Raw genomic sequence first — 21,794 nt, 5'->3', positions numbered from 1 at the left:
AGTTACTGTTTTTTCCCTTTCTAATTAGTGAGCCTATTGTCAGAAGTTACTTTGCCACGATGTAAATATCTTGCTATTTCAACCCACCAGTTTTAGAATCCAAAAATGATTCTGCAATGAATCAGTTTTATTATACGGTTGCCAAATGGTGATTTTCTAACTCCACCATGCCTTCTATGTTTATTAGTTGGTACTCTCATCTAATTGTTTATTCATTTAACTAATTAATAAGTGGATTTACATCAATTTAGACTCATGGACTGTTACTTTATTCAGTGAGTTATAATCCTTTACTTTATTACTTATTATTATTTTTAAAAATTTTGTTATCATTAATCTACAATTACATGAAGAACATTATGTTTACTAGGGTCCCCCCTTCACCAAGTACCCCCCACAAACCCCATTACAGTCACTGTCCGTCAGCATAGTAAGATGTTGTGGAATCACTGCTTGTCTTCTCTGTGTTGCACAGCCCTCCCCATGCCCCCCCCACATTATACATGCTAATCGTACTTTATTACTTATTTTTATGCTCAGATTATCCTAGATTTTATCAGTGGGACCCCTTTAAGCTGGCTTCTGTGTGCTTTTGATATGTGCCCATTATTTTAGTTCTTTCTTATTTTCTGGCACCACAAGATGTTTCCCGTTCATTTAAACCTTCCCTGCTCTAGCCCCAGAAGCAACTATTTTCCTAAGGAGCCGTTTTGAAGCAGAAATGGTATTTAGAAACAGAAAGATTTCAATGCAAGGTTGTACTATTGCTACTGGGACATAATTATTTCTAGACCCTCCCAGCAGAGAGGGATAAGATACAGATGTATGTGTATGTGCATACATACTGACGGACATGTCTGTCTGCCTGCCTACTTGCCTGCCTGCCCATTTGTCTGTCTGTCTAATCTTTCTATCTCATCTCACCTATCCATGAGTTCACACTGGTGCCTCCTATTCCAACCTTGTATGACTGGGGTATTTCTATGTTCCCTCTGTCCAAATAGTGAGAAACTTGACTTCCATTATCCACAAGATCCTCACTTATTGCTAATCCTAGAACACATAGGAAGTAGTTTCAAAATTGCCAATCCAACTCTGGGAAAACAAAACCCACTTATTAGAATCGAATATTTGTTTACTATTGAGTATTTTGTTTCCCCTATTTTATGATCACACAGAGCAAACAACAATATTTTAAACATGAAAATTAGCACTTGCAGTTTCTCTTGAGGCCTCAGGAGATCCAGCTGTTCCCTGACTTGGGCGAGGCACATTGCTCCTCCAGGCTGCTCTGCTCTCCCTGCCTCTCACTACAGTGATCCCTCGTGCCCTTGTCCACCCACACCATGTCACCTGGAGCCTTGACACCCCTGGAAGGCCCGGCTCAGCAAGTGCCTCCCTTTCTTCTCTCATCCTGTCCCACTTGTCAGTGCCACCGCTCATTCATTCTCCCTATATACACCTTCATCTGTTACCTACAAGTGACTTGCAAATGTCCACCTCTGTCTAGCCTGCCTCCTCGGAGCTCTCATCACCACCTTCTTTTAGATGTTCACAGGTCTCTCAAGCCAAACATATCAGAAGGTGAACTTGCCCCTTGCCGGTCTGGTTCACCTCCAGGACTCACTCTTTCTCAGGGGTTTCCACTCTCTCTCCCGCTCAGACCCAATCCAGCATCAGGTCAGCTATACCTTCCAACTACTTCTTCTCACTGACAGGTCACCCTCTTACCAGAAGTACTGCTTCAACTGGCTCCCTTCCACTCTTTAGTGGTGGGTAAGGAAGGAAGGAGGGAAACAGAAATCTGCTCACAGTTCTTAGTACAAATGCCTTAGCAGGCGCCTGCAAGGTGCTCACGGCTTGCCCCTTCCCTCTCACCTCACCTCCTGGGACACCTAAGGAATTTTAAGCCTGTGGGACTTGATTAATGTCTGACTCCCTTTTATGGACTGACCATGGCCACTTGCAACCCCCCACATGCCCATTCACATGTTGAGATCATTAAGCTCCTGCCTCCCACCCCTACCACAATGTGACGGTATCAGGAGGCGGTGCCTCTGGGAGGTAACTGGGATTAGCTGAGGTCATGGGGATGGAGCTCTCATGCTTGGGGTTAGTACCTTTAGAGTCGTGAGAGAGCTTGCTTCTCTCTGCTTTCCATCATGTGAGGATACAATGAGAAGTCAGCGGTCTGCAACCTGGAAGGCAGCTCACCCTGTAACCCAACTGTGCTGGCACCCCGATCCCAGACCTCCAGCCTCCAGACTGTGAGAAATGAACTTCTGTTATTTAAACTGCCCAGTCTATGAAATTTTTGCTGATAGCAGCCTTAACCAGGCAAGCCCCCAGGACTATAGGGCTCACTTTTGTTCCCAGCATGGACACTCCACCAATGGAATGACCTGAGGCAGCATGGTGTGGTGGTTATGAGTACAGACTTAGGGGCAGACTGGCTCTACCACTTATTAGCTGTGTGACCTCGGGCAAGTGACTTAATCTCTCTGAGCCTCAGTTTCTCCATCTGTAAAGTAGGGACAGTACCAGTACCCACCTCATAGGGTTGTAATGAAGATTAAATGAGTTCATGTAATGCACTTAGGACACTACCTCACACACAGTAAGGACGTAACAAGTTTTTTAAATAAATGAAACACAGGTGCTAAATAATCATTAAATGAGTAAGTATTAATTAAACTAACAGAAAGTTGGATCTTAAAAAAAGAAGTAAAAGTGGACTCTTGTTAAAATATAGGCCAATGGCTAGATCATACTGATTAGATAAAAACCATTTAAATAACAGAAAACAGGGTTTACATTTCATTCAATCCTTAAAAGTTTGTAACTACATGTTGGGGGAACAACTGCTCACAACTGGGAATACATCCAACATCTGAAGAGATATGCAGGCTCCAATTCTTAACATATTCAATGAAGGCTTTAGGTAGGTCTGAGGAATTGACAAGTCATATGTTGGGCTGAGTCACTCTGTCAAAAATCTGCAAACCAAGAATAAGAATCCCAAATGAACCCTTTTAAAACCACCCACATCCACTTCACAAATGCATCCCTCAAGCCTTCGAGAATCCTCTCTCTGTGCCCCACAGAGCGTGCAGTGCAAGGCAAGGAAGAGTCTGTGATCAAAGGACAACACTATAAAACACAGAAAATCCACAGAGAGCATAAATTCGTATGAGCCCCCAGCTTATTCTCATTCTTTCAAGTGAAGGAGTAAAAAAATGGCTGGTTCAACATTTATCCTTTGAGCACATATGATTTTGTCAGTGGATTAACCAAGAAAAGTTACAGACTGCAGTTTTCATCTGACGTGTACCTTTTTCATTATAAAGGGGTGTGTTATCACAGGACTAAAGGCAGCTAGAAGTTTTGATATATTATAGTGCCTCTGTTGGTTTTTAAAGTTTTATTTTGTTTCAGGAGAAAAAAGGAAAAAGTAAACAAAGGAAGGAAGGAGGGTTGTTGTGGAGAAGAGATGCTTGTGAGGGAGAAGGAGCTCCTAGGAGAAAAGTAATTAGATCTTCGCAGCAAACGAGGAAGACACTGTTAATTTGTACTTAAAGGTACTAACACAAATTGCTTCAGCTTGGTTAATTCAATTTATATGCATGCAATACCAAATTAGAATTGTGAGTTGTTTTAATGAAAATACACCAATAGAAGGGAGATTCAGTTTTCTTCAGGAAAAAATAAAGTCAGCTGTGGGGCCAGATTTTCATCGGCCTTAATTGTGAGTTGATTCTGATTGAGAGAAAAGGTGCTGTTTAAATTATTTGTCCCTTGAGAGAGAGACCGGTCAAGTTACAGCGTGGTGCACAGATATGCTGGCTTTTGGAGGCTGCAGCCAGTGAATGGGATTGTGCATAGGAAGAGGTGATGCCTGATTGTACGGAGAAGGGAAAATTCACACCAGACACCCCTCCTAGTGTCAAGAAAGTCCCTTCTGCATGTTCTGGGTCTTTCTTCACTTGCCAGCCTCCTGTCTCTCACATGTGCTGGAATGTGATCCTCTTCTACCTCTGTATTTTAAAAGCTGATGCTTTCTATGCCCATCATGCCCCCTAAACTGTGGCTGGCTAAGTCTTTCACATTCTTCACGATGTGGGTGTCACCCCCTCCAAGAAGCTTCCTCCAACTGCCAGGTGGGAGACTTCCCTCCTTGGTACCTAGTGCCACAATCACCCGCTACTATGTGTCTCTCACCTGTCTAAGGGAGGCAGGTATTAATCAAATCCTACAGAGGTAAAATTACTCAGGTGACAATATGCTGCTTATGTACTCCTTTTCGGCAGAGGACGCAATTTAATTAACTCTATTTCCGGCAACAGTGCCTGGCCTGGAGAAGATGCAGTAAATGTCTGTAAAAAGTTGAAAGGTGAAAGGTGTCAACCCAGTCTGTAATATTCAAAGACACAGGCAGGAGAATCCATTCTATACTTTCAAAAATGACCAAGTGCTTTCCATAGAGGAATGACTGAGAATAAAGGCAAAAAAGTGCTTGAGGTCATTCATGACCTAGGTCCCTCCCCCTATTAATACCCCAACGGATAGAACTTGTATGTAATATAAATATATATTGTATACATATGATCAATTATCTGCATATTCTGTGGTTACCATGACATTTGGGGACCAGGAATATTCTCTGACACCTTGGCTAGGCCATGCCAGAGTTTTCCCATGCAGCTAAAGGAGAGTTTGCAAGTACATCAAGTAAGAAGTCCTCAATACCACACATAGATATAGCTGTTTGAGAGGCAGCACATTCTACAGTGTCTTCTTTAGAGAAGTGTCTACTCAAGTTCTGGGCCCATATTTGAATTGGGATGTTCACTTCTCATTATTGCTGAGTTTTAGGAGTTCTCTATGTATTCTGAATATTAGTTTCTTATCATATATTTGATTTTCAATTATTTTCTCCCATTCTGTAGGTTGCCTTTTTACTTTGTTGATAGTGTCTTTTGGTCACAAAATTTAAAAAATTTCATGAAGTTCAATTTGTCTTTTTTTTACCTGTGCCTTTGGTGTCATGTCCAAGAAATCACCGCCAAATCCAATGTCATGAAGCTTTTGTTCTAAGGTTTCTTCTGTTTTATTGTTTTAGTTCTTACATTTAGGTCTTTCATTCATTTTGAGTTAATTTTTGTATATGATGTTAGGTAAGAATTCAACTTCCTTCTTTTGCAATTGGATATTCAGTTTTCCCAGTATCATGTGTTGAAATGACTGTTTTTACTCTATTGAGTGGTCTTGGCCCCCTTGTCAAGATCACAAAAATTACTTAACTTTATAAGCAAGGGTTCATTTCTAGGCTCTTTATTCTATTCCATTGCTCTATATGTCTGTCATTATACCAGTACCACACTATTTTGATTATTGTAGCATTGTGGTTAAGCTTTGAAATCAGTAAGTGTGAACCCTCCAGTTTTGTTCTTTTTCAAGATCATTTTGCTGTTCAGAGTCCCTTGAGATTCCATATGAATGTTAGTATGGGTTTTTCTATTTCTGCAAGAAATAAACCTGGGATTTTGGTAGAGATTGCATTGAATCTGTGATTGAAAGATCACTTTGGGTAGTATTGACTTTTTAATAGTATTAAGTCCTCCAATCCATGAACATGGGATATGTTTCCACTTATTTATGACTTCCTTAATTTCTTTCAGCAATGTTTTGTAGTTTTCATTATGTAAGTCTTTAACCTCCCTGGTTAACATAATTCCAAAGTACTTTAGTGTTTTTGATGCTGTCGTAAATTGAACTGTTTTGTAATTTCCTTTTCAGATTGCTCATTATTAGTATATAGATGTAACTGATTTTTGTGTAAGTTTATTTCCTGCTACTTTGCTGAATTCATGTATAGGTATAACTTTTTTTGTGTGTAATCTTTGCAGTTTTCTACATATAAGATCATATCATTTGCAAATAGTGATAATTTTACTTCTTCCTTTCTAATTTGGATGTTTTTTATTTCTTTACCTTGCCTAACTGCTCTGTTAGAACTTCCAGTACTATGCTGAATTGAAGTGTGAAACTGGGTGTCCTTGCCTTGTTTCTGATCTTAGACAAAAAGCTTCTTTCAGTCTTTTACCAGTGAGTACAATGTTTGCTCTGGGTTTTTAATATATGGCTTTATTATATTATGGTAATTTCCTCCTATTGCTAGTATTTAATTTTTTTCTTCAGTCATGAAAGGGTGTTGAATTTTGTCAAATGCTTTTTTCTGTAAGAATTTTGGTGATTATGTGTTTTTTCCTTCATTCTATTCATGTGGTGTATTACAATGACTAATTTTCCTATATTAAATCATTCTCTAATTTCAGAAAAAAAAAAACAGTTGGTCATGGTTGTATAATACTTTTAATGTGCTCCTAGATTCAGTTTCCTAGGATTCTGATGAGGATTTTTGCATCCATGTTCATAAAGGGATATTGGTCTGTTTTCTTTTCTTGTGGTGTCTCTGAGTTTGGTATCAGGGTTTCAATTTTGTTGATCTTTCCAAAGAACTATGTTTGATTTTATTGATTTTCTCTGTTGATTTTCTCATTTATCTCTACTGTAATCTTTATTTCCTTGCTTTGGGTTTAGTTTGTTCTTTTTCTACTTCCTTAAGTTGTAAAGTTTGAGCTCTTTCTTATTTTCTAATGTAAGCACTTATAGCTATAAACTTCCCCCTAGCAGCATGTTGGCTCTGTCCCATATGTTTTGGTATGTTGTTGTTTTTATTGTCTCTAAATATTTTCTAATTTCTATTGTGATTCTTTTTCTTTGATCCATTGGTTGTTTAAAAGTGTATTAACTAACAATTAAGTAGTTCATTAATTAATTTTGTGAATTTTCCATTTTTCCTTTTGTTACTGATTTTCTAACTTGCTCCCATTGTGGTTGGAGAATATACTTTATATACCTATCTTTCAAAATCTCTTGAAATTTAATTTGTGGCCTAGCATATGGTCTATCCTGGAAAATGTAGCATGTGTACTTGAGATGAATGTGTATACTGCTGTTGTTGGGTAGAATGTTTCTGTATATGTGTTAGATCTAGTTGGTTTAATGTCTTTTTTAAATTCTTTATTTCCTTATTGATCCTTCTGACTGGTTGTTCTACCCATTATTGTGAGAAGGGTATTGAAATCTCCAACTATTATTGCAGAATTGTATTCTATAATACAATTTCTCCCTTCAACTCTGTTGGTTTTTGCGTTGTATGTTTTGATGGTCAATCACGAAGTGCATTAATGTTTATAATTGCTATAATTTCTTGCTTTATTGAATCTCTTATTAATATACAATGTCCCTTCTTGGCTCTTGTAACTTTTTTTGCTTTAAAGTCTATTGTGTCTGATAATAGACTGCTACCTTTTTGTTACTATTTGCATGGACTATCTTTTTCCATCTTTTCACTTTCATCTATTTTTGTCTTTGGCTCTAAAGTGTGTCTTGTAGATAGCATATAGTTGGATCATGTGTTTTTTTCCCATCTGCTACTGTCTTTTGATTCAAAAGTTTAATCCATTTAAAATTAAGGTAATTATAGATAAGGAGAGACTGTTGTCACAGTGTTGTTTTCTATATGTCTTGTACTTTTTTATCTCCCATTTCCTACATTACTATCCTCTTTTGTGTTTAGTTGATTTTTTGTAATGAAATGTTTAAATTCCTTTCTCATTTCCTTTTGTGTACATTCTATATCTATTTTCTTTCTGGTTACCATGGGAATTATATTTAACATGTATAAGTTATAACTCTTAATTTGAATTTATACTAGCTTAACTTCAATGAGATACAACATCTCTGCTCCTTTAAAGCACTGTTCTCACCCCTTTTGGTTGATGTCACAAAATCATATCTTCATATACTGTGTACCCAAAACATAAATAAAAAATGCCTTTAAATGCATTAATCTCTGAAATTATAAATAAAAAAGATTTGGAGTTACAAACCAAATTTACAATAATACTAGCTTGTAGGCTAATAAATTTTTCCTTGAAATGTCTTAATCTCTTAAATAGTGTGGAAAAACAAAAAGTGCTATTACAAACCATTGTTACAATAATACTAGCTTTTATAATTTTTCAGGTATTTACATTTATTGAGATCTTTCTTCCTCCATACAGGTTTGATTTAACTGTCTTGGTCTTTTAGTTTCATCTTGCAGGACTTCCTGAATATTTATTGAAGGGCAGGTCTAATGGCAATGAACACTCTCAGCTTTTGTTTATCTTGGGAGTGTTTAATTTCTCCCTCACTTTTGAAAGGCACTTTTCCCAGACACAAGATTCTTGGTTGACAGTTTTTTTCCCTAGCATTTTAAATATATCATCCTACACCTTCTGGCCCTTAAAGTTCCTGAAATCTAAATAGTTTATTGAGAAATATGGTAATTTTATTGAAGACCCATTGAACGTGTTGACTTGCTTCTCTTGCTGCTTTCAAGAGTCCCTCTTTTGAGATTTGGCTATATCACAGTGTGACTCTCTTTGACTTCATTTTTTACTTGGAGTTGTTGAGACTCTTGGATGTTTATTTTCATGTCTTTCATCAAATTTGGGAAGTATTCAGTCATTATTTGTTCAAATATTCTCTCTGCCCCTTTGTTTCTCTTCTTCTTCTTGGACTCCCACAATGCCTCTGTTGGTCCACTTGATGGTGTCTCATAGGTCTCAGGCTTTGTTCACTTTAATCTTTTTTTCCTGTTCCTTAGACTTGATAATTTGCTATTGTCCTGTCTTCTAATTTGCTGATTTTTTTTCTCCCTGGTCAAATCTGCCTTTGAATTTCTCTAGTGAATTTTTCATTTTTAATTATTGTACTTTTCAGCTCTGAAATGTCACTTAGTTTCTCTTCAGGTTTTCTAATATCTTTATTGATATCTCCATTTTGCTTATATATGGTTTCTTGGCTTTTTTCCACATCTTCCCATAGCTTTCTGAGCATCTTTAAGACAGTTTTTAAAAAGTCTTTGTCTAGTGTATCTGCTATAAGGTCATTTCCAAGGATGGGTCTGTTGATTTATCTTTTCCCTTAATTTCTTGTTTCTTTGTATACCTTGTGACTTTTTTGAAAACTGGACATTTGAATCTAATGATGGTAACTCTGGAAATCAGATTCTCTTTTGCTAGGGTCTGCTTTTTTTTTTTTGTTGTTGTTTCTGTTTACAATTTTTGTTTTTTGGGTGTTGTAAGATGTCATTTACAGGATCAGCCTAAGCTATAAACTTAATGTTTTCTCAGTCTCTTTCTGGGTATACTACTTTCTGATTTTTCCTGTATATGCAGTTGTTTTTTCATGTCCTCATCTTTAATGTCTGGCTCCCAAAAGGGGAAAAGGAGAAAAATGATGGGCGGGGGGGATAACACTGGCCTTTTAAATCCACTGGCAGTCACTTCAACCAGAGGGGCTGGGGTTTGCAAAAAATGTGTGTGTGGGTGTGCAACAATGGCTGCCCGCCTTTTTGTCTGCACCTCTTTAATCAGTGTAAGCAACCAGAGATGAGAGCACAGGTGCCTGATATTTGGAGGATAGGGTCCTTTTAGCCTACCCCGGCTCCCACAAGCTGTGTGCCAGCTGCTCCAGGGACACAGGCACAATGGCTTTCCAGGAGGCTGGGGGGTGGAACTGGGTAGCTGTTACTGTGCTAAGTGCTGGAATTGAGTGAAATTAGCTGTAGTTTACCTGTCCAAATCTTTCTCTGGAATTTGCAAGCCTTCAATAGACTTCAGAGTTCCAAAACAGTTATTATCAGACAGATTCTGCCAGTGCAATTGTTGTTTAGGTAGGGAGATAAATTCCTGGTACTTCCTAGTTTCCCATCTTCCCAGAATCCTCTGTGGGATGGTTTTTGAACCACAAATAAAATTTCTTTAATTGATATATAGAGCTATTCAGGTTGCCTATTTTTTCTTTTTGAAAAATCCATTTTTTCTTGAATGAGCTTTGGCAGTGTGTCTTTCAAGGGCTTTGCCTATTCCTGTTATCAAATTTATAGCTATAAAGTTGCAATATTCCCTTATCTTTTTCCTATCATTAGAATGTGTAGTTATGTCACCTTTCATTCCTGATAATGGTAATTTGTATCTTCTCTCTTTTTTCCCCTGATAGCCTGGTTGGAGCTTTATCAATTTGATTGATTTTCTCAAAGAAATAGCTGTTGGTTTAGTTGATTTACTCTAATGTGTTTTTGTTTTCTATTTCATTGATGTCTGCCCTGATCTTTATTATTTCCTTTTTTTACACTTTGTGTTTGATCCTTTCTTCCTAATTTCTTAAAGTAGGAGCTGAAGTCATTGATCAACCTTTCATTTTTTCTAGCATGGTATTTAGTGCTATAAAATTTCCCCCTAAGTACTGCTTTAGTGACATTCTAAAATTTCCATTTAGTTCTGTTTTCATTTTCATTTAGTTCAAAATGTTTTCCAATTTCCATTTTGATTTCTTCTGTGACCCATGGCTTTTTAGAAGTGTGCTAGTTTATTTCCATATTTGGGGATCTCCCAGAGATCTTTCTGTTATTGATTTTCACTTAATTCCACTGTACTTGGAGAATGCACTTTGTATGATTTTGATCCTTTAACATTCACTGAGACTTTAAAAAAAATTTTTATTTTGGTATCATTAACCTACAATTACATGAGGAACATTATGTTTACTAGATATTGAGACTTCTTTTATGGCCCAGAATATGATCCATCTTGATAAATGTTCTCTGGGACCTTGAAAGGAATATGCATTTTACTGAGGTTTGGTTGGGTGTTCTACAAGTGTCAACTAGGTTGAATTGGTTGATAGTGTTGTTCAACTTTCCTGTATCTTTAATAATTTTCTGTGTACTTTATCAATTAGTGAGAAGGAATTGAAATACCTGACTGTAATAGTGGGTTTGTCTATTTTCTCTTGTAATTCTATAAATTTTTGCTTCTTATATATTTTACAACTCTATAGTAAAAAAAAAAGTTTTAGCATCATTAATTCCTCTTAAAGAATTGATCTCTTTATAATTATGAAATGACTTTCTTTACCCCTGATAATATTCTTTCCTCTGAAATCTCCTTTCTCTATTACTCTAGTTATTTCAGTTTTCTCTTAATTAGTGTTAGCATGGGATAATTTTCCATTCTTTTCTTTGAACCTATTTGTGCTTTTATATTTTGTGTTTCCTGTAGGTATCACATAGTTGTAGTTGAATCTTGCTTATTTTATCCAATCTGACAATGGCTGCCCATTAATAGAGTTGTTAGACTATTTAAATTTTATGTGACTATTAATATAGTTAGGTTTAAGTCTATCATTTGGTTATTCATTTTCTATCTGTCCCATCTATTCTTTGGTTCCTTTTCCTTTTTCTCTTTTCTTTTCTTAACTGACCATATTCTGATTCTATTTTATCTCCTTTGTATGCTTATTAGCTATAACTTTTTTATTTTAGTGGTTGCATTAGGGTTGATAATATATATCTTTAACTTGTTACAGTCTGCCTTTAAGTGATATTATACTGCTTCTTGTATAGTACAAGAATCTTACAATAATATTCTTCCATTTTTCTCCTCCCAGTCTTAATGATACTACTGCCACATATTTTACTTCTACATATCTTTTAAACCCTACAAAATATTGCTATTTGTTTTGCTTAAACTGTCAATTATCTTTCAAATAAATTTAAATAATATGAAAAAATACCTATGTAATTGCTCATGTGGTTTTCAGTTCTCTGTATTATTTTTTGTAGATCCACATTTCCATTTGGTATCATTTTCCTTCTGCCTGAAAGACTTCAGCATTTCTTGTAGTGAAAGTCTGCTGTTCGTGAAATCTTCCAGCATTTATATGTCTGAAAATGTCTTTATTTTGCCTTTATTTTTGAAAGATATTTTCACTGAATATAGAATCCTAGATTGACAGCTTTTCTTTCAGTACTTTAAAGATATTGTTCCACTGAATTCCCTTTTGCTAAATTCAGTACAAGAAATCTGCTGTCCTCCTTACCTTTGCTCTTCTGGGGCTGCCTTTTAATATCTTCTCTTTATTATTTGTTTTTAGACATTTAATTATCATATACCTTGGTGTTGTTTTCCTCATGCTTTTGTGCTTGTGCTTTGCTGAGCTACTTGATGAAATCTGTTTGATCAAATTTGGAAAAACTGCAGTCATTATTTCTTCAAATATTTTTTGCTGCTCTGTTTTTTTCCCTTCTGGGATCCAATTACAAGCATATTAAGATTCTGTAAGTTATCCCACATCTCACTGATATTTTTTCTATTTAGATTTTTTTCATTTTGGAGAGTTTCTATTGTTTTAGCTTTTAGTTCCCTAAACTTTTCTTCTGCAATGTCTAATCTGTTAATCCTACCCAAGGTATTTTCCATATCTAGATATTTGATTTGAGCTCTTTTTATGTTTTCTATGTCTCTACTTAATTTTGAACATATGGTATATTATAGTAACTGTTTTAATGCCCTTGTCTGTTAATTCTAACATCTGTGTCGGTTCTGGTTTAGTTTAAATTGATTTTTCTCCTCATGGATATGGGTAGACTTTAAATTTGCCCTCCAAAAACGTTTCATCACTTATCATTATCAGTGCCCAACAATGTCTGTTTCCCTCCCTATCTTGCCAGCACTATATTTACTCAAACTTTTATCTTTGCCCGTCTCTCAGGCGAAAACTATTTATTCACACAACAGATATTTATTAAGCGCCAACTACATGCCCAGGGACAGAGAGTGTCAATTCATGGTGTTAGAGCAGCCACAGAAGCTACCCTCATGGTGATTATAACCTTGTGGTGTTTATCCTGTTTTTACTTATATTTTTATTCATTTTTAGTGATTTTGAACATTTTTTTCCCGAGTTTACTGGCCATATATATTTCTTCTTTTGTATACGTCCTACTAGTGGTCTGGGTTATTTTGATTTTTTCCCTTTCTAAGAGCAACTTATTTACTAATGACAGACACCCACTTTCACCTTTTGAATAATAAAAAAGTATATTTTACAAGCACAGATACTTTCTTTAAAATAAAATAGTATTTGTACATAATTTCTTTGAAGAAATGATTTACATGTAAATACTTTTTCCTATATTGAAAATAGACAGGAATTGATTCTAGCTTAAAAACAATGCTTTTAAAGGCAAATATTTTTGAACAACAGAAAAATACAAAATACACATAGGAATACATAAGGTATACATAAATATATAATAAATACTTTTATATATATTTCATATCAACATGTCAACGACATATTCTTGAGAAATAATCATGGAGAGTCCAAATGCCATTTTACTCTCTTAATAATGAAATAGAAAGTCAAGGAGCTGCAACATACCCAGATTAAACATTTCGAGCTGATTAAATATTTCTGGCAAAGCCATGCCATCTATGTTGGAAATGCCCTACATACAAGATTGTGATTTTGTAATCATATGAGACCTATTCTTTCAAAGGAGAAAATGTCAAAATCCCCATTACAGAATGTTTGCTTACCCAGTGAAGAGCAGCAGGAGCTTTCAGAGGTGCTTCTACCTACTCATCTGGCTGTGCAGGTAAATGCTTCCTGAGAACACCAGGAAGGATGCTTAGACTGAGGCACAGACTCTATAGGGGCTCAGTGTCTTTTTAGCATTCATGGGCAACACGAGGTGGCACGGGGTGGTAGACCCTGAGAAGCGTTCAATTCAACGGTCAGGGGTATGACTTGTACATGGCACACAGCCACAGGATGTTAGCCCTCTGAAGATGACAGAGGAAATGTGTGCCACCAGTTATGCTATGAATTAATACACTGATGAATTTTAATAATAGTGATGATGACAGCAGCCGGAAAAGCCTGATGAGGCCCACCAACCCACCAGTATTCCATTAGACCTGGCCACCCTAACTGACCTGTTTGGTGTAGGTGGTCTCTGGCCACCTCAAACAAGCGTAGGTGCATGTTGGTGATGGGGTTGAAGGAGCCACAGGCCAGGAGTACCACTGGGATCCGGCTCTTCATCGCAGCAGGAGCATCTCCACCATCTGTGGTAGCCACCCTGCCTTCATGGGGACAAAACTCACATCAGGGACTTGGTACCAGAACAACTGTCCAGATCCCTGTCTCTGAACCACACACAGCCTATTAGCTCTTACTCGTAAGAATCTGAGCGGCAATAACAACATTTATGGAGGGCTCACCATGGGCCACGGCCTGGTCTCAGCACTTCAAAGTCCTTTATCTTACCAGATCTTTTCAACAACCTGAGTGGTTACTTACATGGCTCAGGGACCTTAGAAGTCCCAGGGCCAGGACTGGAATCTAGGCAGCCTGACCTCAGAGACCGTGTTCTGCTCCTAACCTCTACATGCTTCCTAGGTTTCTAATGGGCCACCTTGGGATCAAAAGGAGGTAGGTAAGACCCCATAACGTCATCTCTGATAGTCCAAGTAGAACTCACCAGGCCCCAGAGGAGCCTGGTACTTAAAAAAACTTATTTTAAAATAGTTTCAGACTCACAAGAAAAATTACAAGATGTGTACAAAGAATATACCCTTTACCCAGATTCCCCAAATGCTAACATCTTATGCACTTGCTTTCTCATTCGTCCTTACTTTACAGGTGTGCACATATGCACACAGACACACGTTTGTATATACCTGTGATTTTTTCTGAAATGTTTGAGAGAAAGTTGTAGACATAATACCTCTTTACCTCTAAAATTTCAGTATGTGCTTTCTAACAACAAAGACATTTTCTTATATTACTACAGAGGAATGACTAAAATCAGGAAATTAAAATTGTTATAGGACTATTATCTGATTTATAGATCTTTTCTATTTTTAGCCATTGTTTTTTATCTGGGGCCCAAACATCTCAAGAGGGTCCAGCCCACCCTCTTGTCTCCATACTCTGTGGCTTTCAGCACTGGGGGGAAGTTAAAGGAAAGCAGGAAACAGCCTGCACTCCAGGGCAGGCTGGCAGAGATGGTTCTTCGTTCTCTGAGATGTTGCCCTCTGCAGTGCTGGTGACAAGCTCCACTGGAGTTAGGCTGTGGTTTAGCTCCTAGTTCTACATCTTACTGGCTGTGTAACATAGGGTGAATCACAGTCCTGACTGAGCCTCAGTTTCCTCATATGCAAGATGGGAATTAAAGTACTCTTACAGGGTTGTTGTGAGGATAAATGAGCTATGTATGGTTAAGTGTCTGGTGTATAAGAAGGGTTTAATTAATAATCACTGTGGCTGTGGTGATGATGATGATGAAAAAGATACTCCAGCTGATCATGATAAGGGAGAAGGAGAAAGTGAAAGGAAGTGGCAGTGTGCTTGTGGTAGACAGCTTCTAAAATGGCTTCCTAAGATCCTCACTATCTATTATTCACTTGTAGTCCCCTCCCCTTGAGTATGGGCTGGACCTAGTAACTTGCTTCTAATAAGGAGAATATAGCAAAGAAGGGGGATTACACGTCTGAGAGGTGGTTACAAAAAGACTCTGGCTCCCCTCTTTGGCTTTCTCGCTTGCTCACTCATGAAGCCGGTTGCCCTGTTGTGATTTGACTCCTGGAAAAATCCATGAGGCATGGAACTGAAGGAGACCTCTGATGCCAACAGCCTGTGAGGAACTGAATCCTGCCAGTAACCACAAGAGTGAATGCAGAAGTGGATTTTTCCCAAGTCAAGTCTTAAGATGAGACTGCAGACCTGTAAACATTTTGACTACAACCTTGTAAGAGACTCTGAGCCACTTAAGCCAAATCTATATTCTGGACTCACAGAACCTGTGATGTAATAAATGTGTGTTGTTTTGACGTGGTAAGTTTTGGGATAATTTGTTAAGCAGCAAGAGGTAACATGAAGTGACCAGCAGGAGGAATGCATTTGCTTCCTTTCTGACTCCTCTGCCTTGGCTGTAATTCTGTAGTTACATAGGGGTAAAATGGACAGTTCTCATGAACTGGAACCTGAGACCCTCTCTTAACCAATTTTAATCTGGTTCTTGTCTGTTCTCCAGGCTTGTATTCAACCACTGCCTGCCTCATTTTTTATACTCTAGTAACAGTGAACTTTTTGTCAGTGGTTTCTTTGTGAGGTCCTCACAGCTTCCAGCTTCAAGCTTTTGTACACGTTATTTCAATTTCCTCCAACTGGAACACCCCCAGCTCATCCTGATCTGTTAAGACTCAACTCAGGTGATCACAGTATTTATGACTTCAGTCACTATTTCTTGATTGCCTGCTAGGTGCCTGTATCAGTTAGGGATGTATGTGGCTGCAAGTTCCAGAATCCTAACTTCAGTGTCTTAAACAAATAGAGGTTATTGGTTTCTCACACAGTAAAAAGCCTACAACTAGGCAGCTACCTGCATTGGATCACTGGCTCAATAATGACCTGCAATTCTCTCAGCTTCTCCCTCATGGTCACAAGATTGCTACTGCGGTATAGCCATCATGATTGCAATCAAAGCAAGAAGAAGGAACAAGGAGCTATACTAGACTGACTGATCCTCTGAAGAACACAAGATTCTTTTCAGAATCCCTCTGGAGAATTTCCTTCTGTCTCATTGGCCACATGGCCACTCCAGTTAAAATGGAGCCTGGGAAGGCTTTGTAGCCTATCCAGTGGGAAGCATCAAGGAAAAGGGAGTTGGGAACAGGAATAGCTAATCCCCAGTGTCTGTCACAGAGCTGGAGATACAATTGCAAGGAGCTGACAGCATAGAAACCTGCTTAGAATGCTTTCTTCACCTAGCTTGGGTTAGCTGCTTTCCGACCTGCTTTAAGTAAATCATGTATTACATTCCATCGGAAAATCCTGCTCTTGTGTCTTTCCTGCCCACCTGATAGTAAGCCCCTTAAGAGGAGTGGTGTTTTCTTCATTTCTGGATCTCCCTTCCAAGTATAACATGGTCCAGGGTAGGGCTCAGTGAAGACTGAGATGGGCAGTGGCCTGCTGGGGAGGGGACCCATGTCCTGATAGTGGGAAGGCCTAACACACCTGCTGATGCAGGGAAGTTGTTGCGGGTGTATTCTGAATTACAGTGTGAAGATAAAAGACTCACAACCCAGGTGGGCTGTGGTTTCCTCAGGCTTCTTCTGTGGCAGCAGGACACCCCCTCCTGTGTGAGCGGAAGGCAGTCTGCAAGCTGCTGCTGGCTTCTTCCCAGGGAGACTGGGTGGTTTAATGAGATATGATTTGCAGAGTGTGCTGAGTTATTCATAGGAGCAGCCTTGTGATGAGTGTATCCGAAGAGGCTGGCTGTTTTTCACAACTATTATGAAGCTGTTCAAAATTCTATTTCAGTTTTACAAAATATACTTTTTTATAGCCATTAAAACATGAAACTGCATCTCAGGTAACCGGGGGTTTTGATACATTTTTCTAAAAGTTCCCAGATACTGTAAATTAGATCATTTGTTTCAATGGTGGCATCCAGGCAATGAAGTGTGATGTTGAGAAGAGGAGGAAATGACATTTAATGAGTGTCTGTCCTTCTCTCCCTTCCTTGCCGTGGGCACACCAAGCCACACTGCTCTGACAGCAATGTACCCTGGCCGAGCTGCACCCCAGGCCGTGAGTGCCCCTTCCCAGACTCAGGAGTGGGGTCAGTGCACCTCCGTCATTTGTATGCTCAAACTTGCTTCAACTAAACATCCTCCCAAGCCCAAACCCAGAGAAACACATGATAGGGTTAAAATGGGCTCACTCCAGGGGTCTACCAGGAGCATAAACCAACCTCCAATTTGAGGACAAGTCTCATCAGTCACAAGGCCAGATGCACGACACTAAAGTGACTCATCTGCTCTATCATCTAATCACATGTAGCAAGACGAAGCAAGGGTGGGAGACTTTTGTTATTGGAAAGGGCTTCCCATCGATAAATCTTTAATGACAGTCCACAGAGTGGGCAATAATTGCTGCTGAAGGACTTAACAAGTTGAGAGGGCAGCATATGGCCCTCTTGGAATTTATCATTACATTGGAGCCAAAGTAAACAAATTCCACTGTGGCCCCCGCCCCCCTCCCACCTCACTGCCATCCAGACAGCGTCCCACCCTCCTCCTCCAGTTCAACACACTGCTTCCTCTCTCCCCACTTCTGCATATGACACTCGGACTCCCTCCCTCCTGCCTTCAAGGGTTTCTCCTTGGAGTCTTTATCCGATGCCCCACTGCACTGTCATACTAACTGTACCCATTACACATTTTATCACTTTCTTTTTCCATCCACTGCAAAATTGGCTTGCTTTGTTTCCATGCTGCTCTTCCCCAAGTGGAAAGAGAATTCTTGAAGGGTGATTTCATATTCATCTTGGCCTCCTACACTCCTGAACTGTGCCTAGCACACAGGTGCTCATGCAATGAGTGTGGAATGAGTGAAAGGACGGGTGACTGTCTCCAACCAAGCTCTGCCCTTTGCAGACGGCTACCTCCTCTGTTTCTGTCCCAGTCAATGGACTGGGCCTTCCAGAGATATTAACTGGCCTTTTGGGTTTCCTAGAGGAAAATAAGACCCTTCCCCTAGACCACTCCACCTGACTGACGATGCAATCAAGCAGGGCATTCCTGTCCTGTTGTGCCATCTTCAATGCCAGGGTCCCACCAAGGACAGAACAGCCTCCTGCACGTTGACACCGAGGTCATCCCTCTACGCTGGAGGACTACAGTCAACAGCTGCTGCACTGAGAGGCAAAGGGACTGTGCAGATGTGATTAAATTAAAGGGAGGTTTTTCTGGATTATCCAGATGGGCCCAATTTTATCTGGAGGGTCCTAATAAGAGGGAGGCTGGAGGGCCAGATAGAGGAAGGTGTACGGACCAAAGCAGCAATCAGAAAGGAGGGAAGAGGCTATGCTGCTGGCTTTGAGGGAGGGAGGAAGGGGCCATGGGCCAAGCAGTGCAAGGGGCCTCTAGGAGCTGGAATTGGCAAGGACACAGATTCTTGGATCCCCTAGAGATTTCAGAAGACCTGCAGCCCTGCTGATACCTTGATTTCAGACTTCTGACCTCCAGAACTGTAAAAAAACTAAATTGTGTTGTTTTAAACCAGTAATTTGGGGCAATGTGTTAGAGCAGCCACAGGAAAGTATTGCACTTACTATTTGGGAGCAAGCTCTCTGAAGCAACCTTCAAGTTGGGGCAGAAAAGGTGTGGGAACAGCCAGTGAGGAGGATACTGAAGGGCGTGTGGGGCACAGGGACCAGCACTGCACATGTCCTGAAGGCCCCTGCGAAGGTGGGTGAGGAACTAAATGCACATGAGTGTGGCTGTGTGTGGCTGCCAGCTGATGGGTGGAAGAGCCCAGATGAGGCTGCACAGGGCGTGAGGGTCACACAAGCCCCCAGAGGGTCTGTGCCATCCAGATTTTATCCTATGGGCAATGAGGCACTTCTGAAGGATTTTAAACAGTGGTGTGACTTACTCATATTTCTGTTTTGGAAAGCGTTCCCAAGTGCTCACAGGACGGTGCACCAGGAAGCCACGGAATGGCCACCCCAGGACCTCTCTGCCTGGGAAGGCCAGGCAGTCCCCATCTGCCTGGAGGATGGCCTTTCCTGCTGTCTACATTTCGCCTCAGTCAGCAGGTAATATGATGCTGGCCAGTGCCCCACATGTACTCAGTTCTAACTAAGTGCACACGCCTCGACCTATTTGTCACAGGCGGTCACAGAGACACAGCAAGGAATGGCAAGCTGGCCAGGTTACAATGCAACATGCCAATGCTCAGCACTCGCGAGGCAGTCATGTCCCTTCCCTGCAATGGGTGCCTTTAACAGGACCTGGCCCGGCAAGGGGGCTGAAAACATCCCTGTTTATTACAGACATAAAGCAGATGGCTTTGGGCAGAATGGAAATGGATTCTACAAACATCTTTCATCACACAGACCTCTTGATGGGACTCCTTATCTTAAAGGAAACATGAGATGCGGTTTGTACTTGTGGGGTTGCCGAGCACATTTTTCAGGACCTGGGGAAATCATTTCCATCGGTGTGAGTGTGTCAGCTTCTCCAGGGCAATCAACTTTCACGCAACCTCTGGGCGCTTTTCCTTTTCAATATGGTTGGTGCCACCGGCAGTTGCTACGGGCACGCAGTGCTGCTAAGAACAAAAGCAAAGCGAGCCTTCTTTGTCGGTGTGCGAATCCTCTCCCAGCCTCCCCTTGGAGGAAAGAAACATGCCAATTAAGCCCTCGTCCTAATTATGAGACTCCCAGGAAAGCAGGCAGCCTGGCTCTTCAGTTTTGAGAACTTTCAAAAGATTTGAAGGAGCACAAGGAATGGAACGAGGTCTCTCGGCAACTCCACACTCAGGGGTTGGCACTAATTTCGATTGCAGCAGGAAGGTGGAAATGACTAACAGCTGCAGAGCTGAGTGATGGGCTGGGCTCTGTGCTACAGACATCGATGCTGATTCCTTTGACAGGCCTGGACGGCAGGCTTTGTACTTGTGTTCTGGTGAGGAACCTAACCAACTGCTCTGAGCCTCAGTGAGCCCCATGGAAATGGAAACACACCACACATCTCCTAGGGCCATCACGAGGGTTCTCAGGACTGACCCCCGTGCACACTCCCGGCCATTGCGGTTCTTCAGAAGTATCAGCTCTTTCCCATTCACTATGTGCAAAAGAGAACTCACACCCCCCCGACCCCACACCTGCTTCCAGAGGTTTGCTCACTTTATTTGGGAAGGCCCCACCGTATTTGTGGTCATCTGTGATCAGAACCTTAAGAAGCCTTCGCCATTTGCCGCGGGTCCCCCCCCCCCACCCCCCGGTGAGGCAGCTTGCCCGCCCGGGGCAGCCTGGCTTGGAGGAGTGCCCACAGGGGAGTGTCCCGGAGGGAGGCCGCCGACTTCCACCCTTCCACCAGCAACGACTCAGTTCAGGCCTCACTTGTCCCTAGAACTGAGTTAAGTCGATATTGAGAAACAGAGGATGGGAAATTTGATGTCATTCTGGTAGAAAGAGCATCTCCTGATGAGGAAGAATAAACATACCCCACATCACAGCTGACGTGCCAACTTGGAAAAAGAAGGTAGAAGCGGGGATAGAGGGTGAGAGGAAGTGCCTGGGGTCTACTGCGAGGTGTGCAAAGTAGTGTGTAATTAAGACCACAACCTACCAGCAGCTGTGCTAGCGCTGTGGGGGCACAGGGATCAATCACACCTGCCCTTGCCCTCAAGAAGGTTTCCATCCTCTAGGAGGAACAAACATGTAGGGCCTCCGGTAGGGCAGAGTCTGCTGGTAACCTCCCAACATCCAGGTTCCCCTCCTCTTCAGGAAGGGAAGCCCTGTCCTGTGCCACGCACATTGCTACATTTCCTAGCCTCCGTGGCAGCGTGAGGCCATGTGACTAAGGTTTGGCCAGTGATCTATGAATAGAAGTTTTGGGTGATATTTCCAAGAGCCCTCTTCAAAGGGAAAGGCATGCTTTCTCTTCTCCACTCCTGCTGTCTAGAATGTGATGGCTGGAGCATGGTAGCTATATTGCACCCTGAGGAGGAGGACTACTTTCATGTTTGACAGAGAATAAGCCAAGAGAAAGCCAGGACCCCAATGATCCTGAAGCTGCCATTGCAGCCCCAGACTGCCTACCTCCAGGTTTCTTTTTTCAGGGGAGAAGTAATCTTCTAAGCTACCATTATTTTCATTTTTCTGTTATATCAGCTATGTAATTGTTATATATCAGATATTCAAATGACATATTCATACCTAATGATTGTTTATTGAACTATATATACAAAGAAATGAAAAAGTATGCAAACTTTTGAAAGTTTCTACTGGCCCTGCGCAACCTATACTACATGCAGAA

General features: G+C 40.5%; 1 protein-coding gene across 11 annotated transcripts in view; it reads right to left on the bottom strand.

Annotated features, from left to right (window-relative positions):
* The window catches only part of NMNAT3 (nicotinamide nucleotide adenylyltransferase 3), a 113,290-nt gene that overhangs the window by 44,656 nt on the left and 46,840 nt on the right, over nucleotides 1–21,794 (bottom strand). For 4 of the 11 annotated variants that reach the window (XM_057498604.1, XM_057498626.1, XM_057498617.1 and 1 more), the window contains one exon: nucleotides 13,896–14,041. The exons of 1 other annotated variant lie outside the window; for it this stretch is intronic. In XM_057498604.1, the coding sequence (XP_057354587.1) occupies nucleotides 13,896–14,041 (146 nt within the window). Of the gene's footprint in view, nucleotides 1–13,895; nucleotides 14,046–19,869; nucleotides 20,143–21,794 lie in introns of all 11 variants that reach the window. 6 more of the 11 variants (XR_008996516.1, XM_057498601.1, XM_057498640.1 and 3 more) reach the window with 3 other exon arrangements.

The sequence above is a fragment of the Manis pentadactyla genome, chromosome 1 (genome assembly GCF_030020395.1).
Source record: "Manis pentadactyla isolate mManPen7 chromosome 1, mManPen7.hap1, whole genome shotgun sequence".
In the NCBI taxonomy this organism is placed as follows: domain Eukaryota; kingdom Metazoa; phylum Chordata; class Mammalia; order Pholidota; family Manidae; genus Manis; species Manis pentadactyla.
This window is presented reverse-complemented; position numbering and strand designations above follow the sequence as displayed.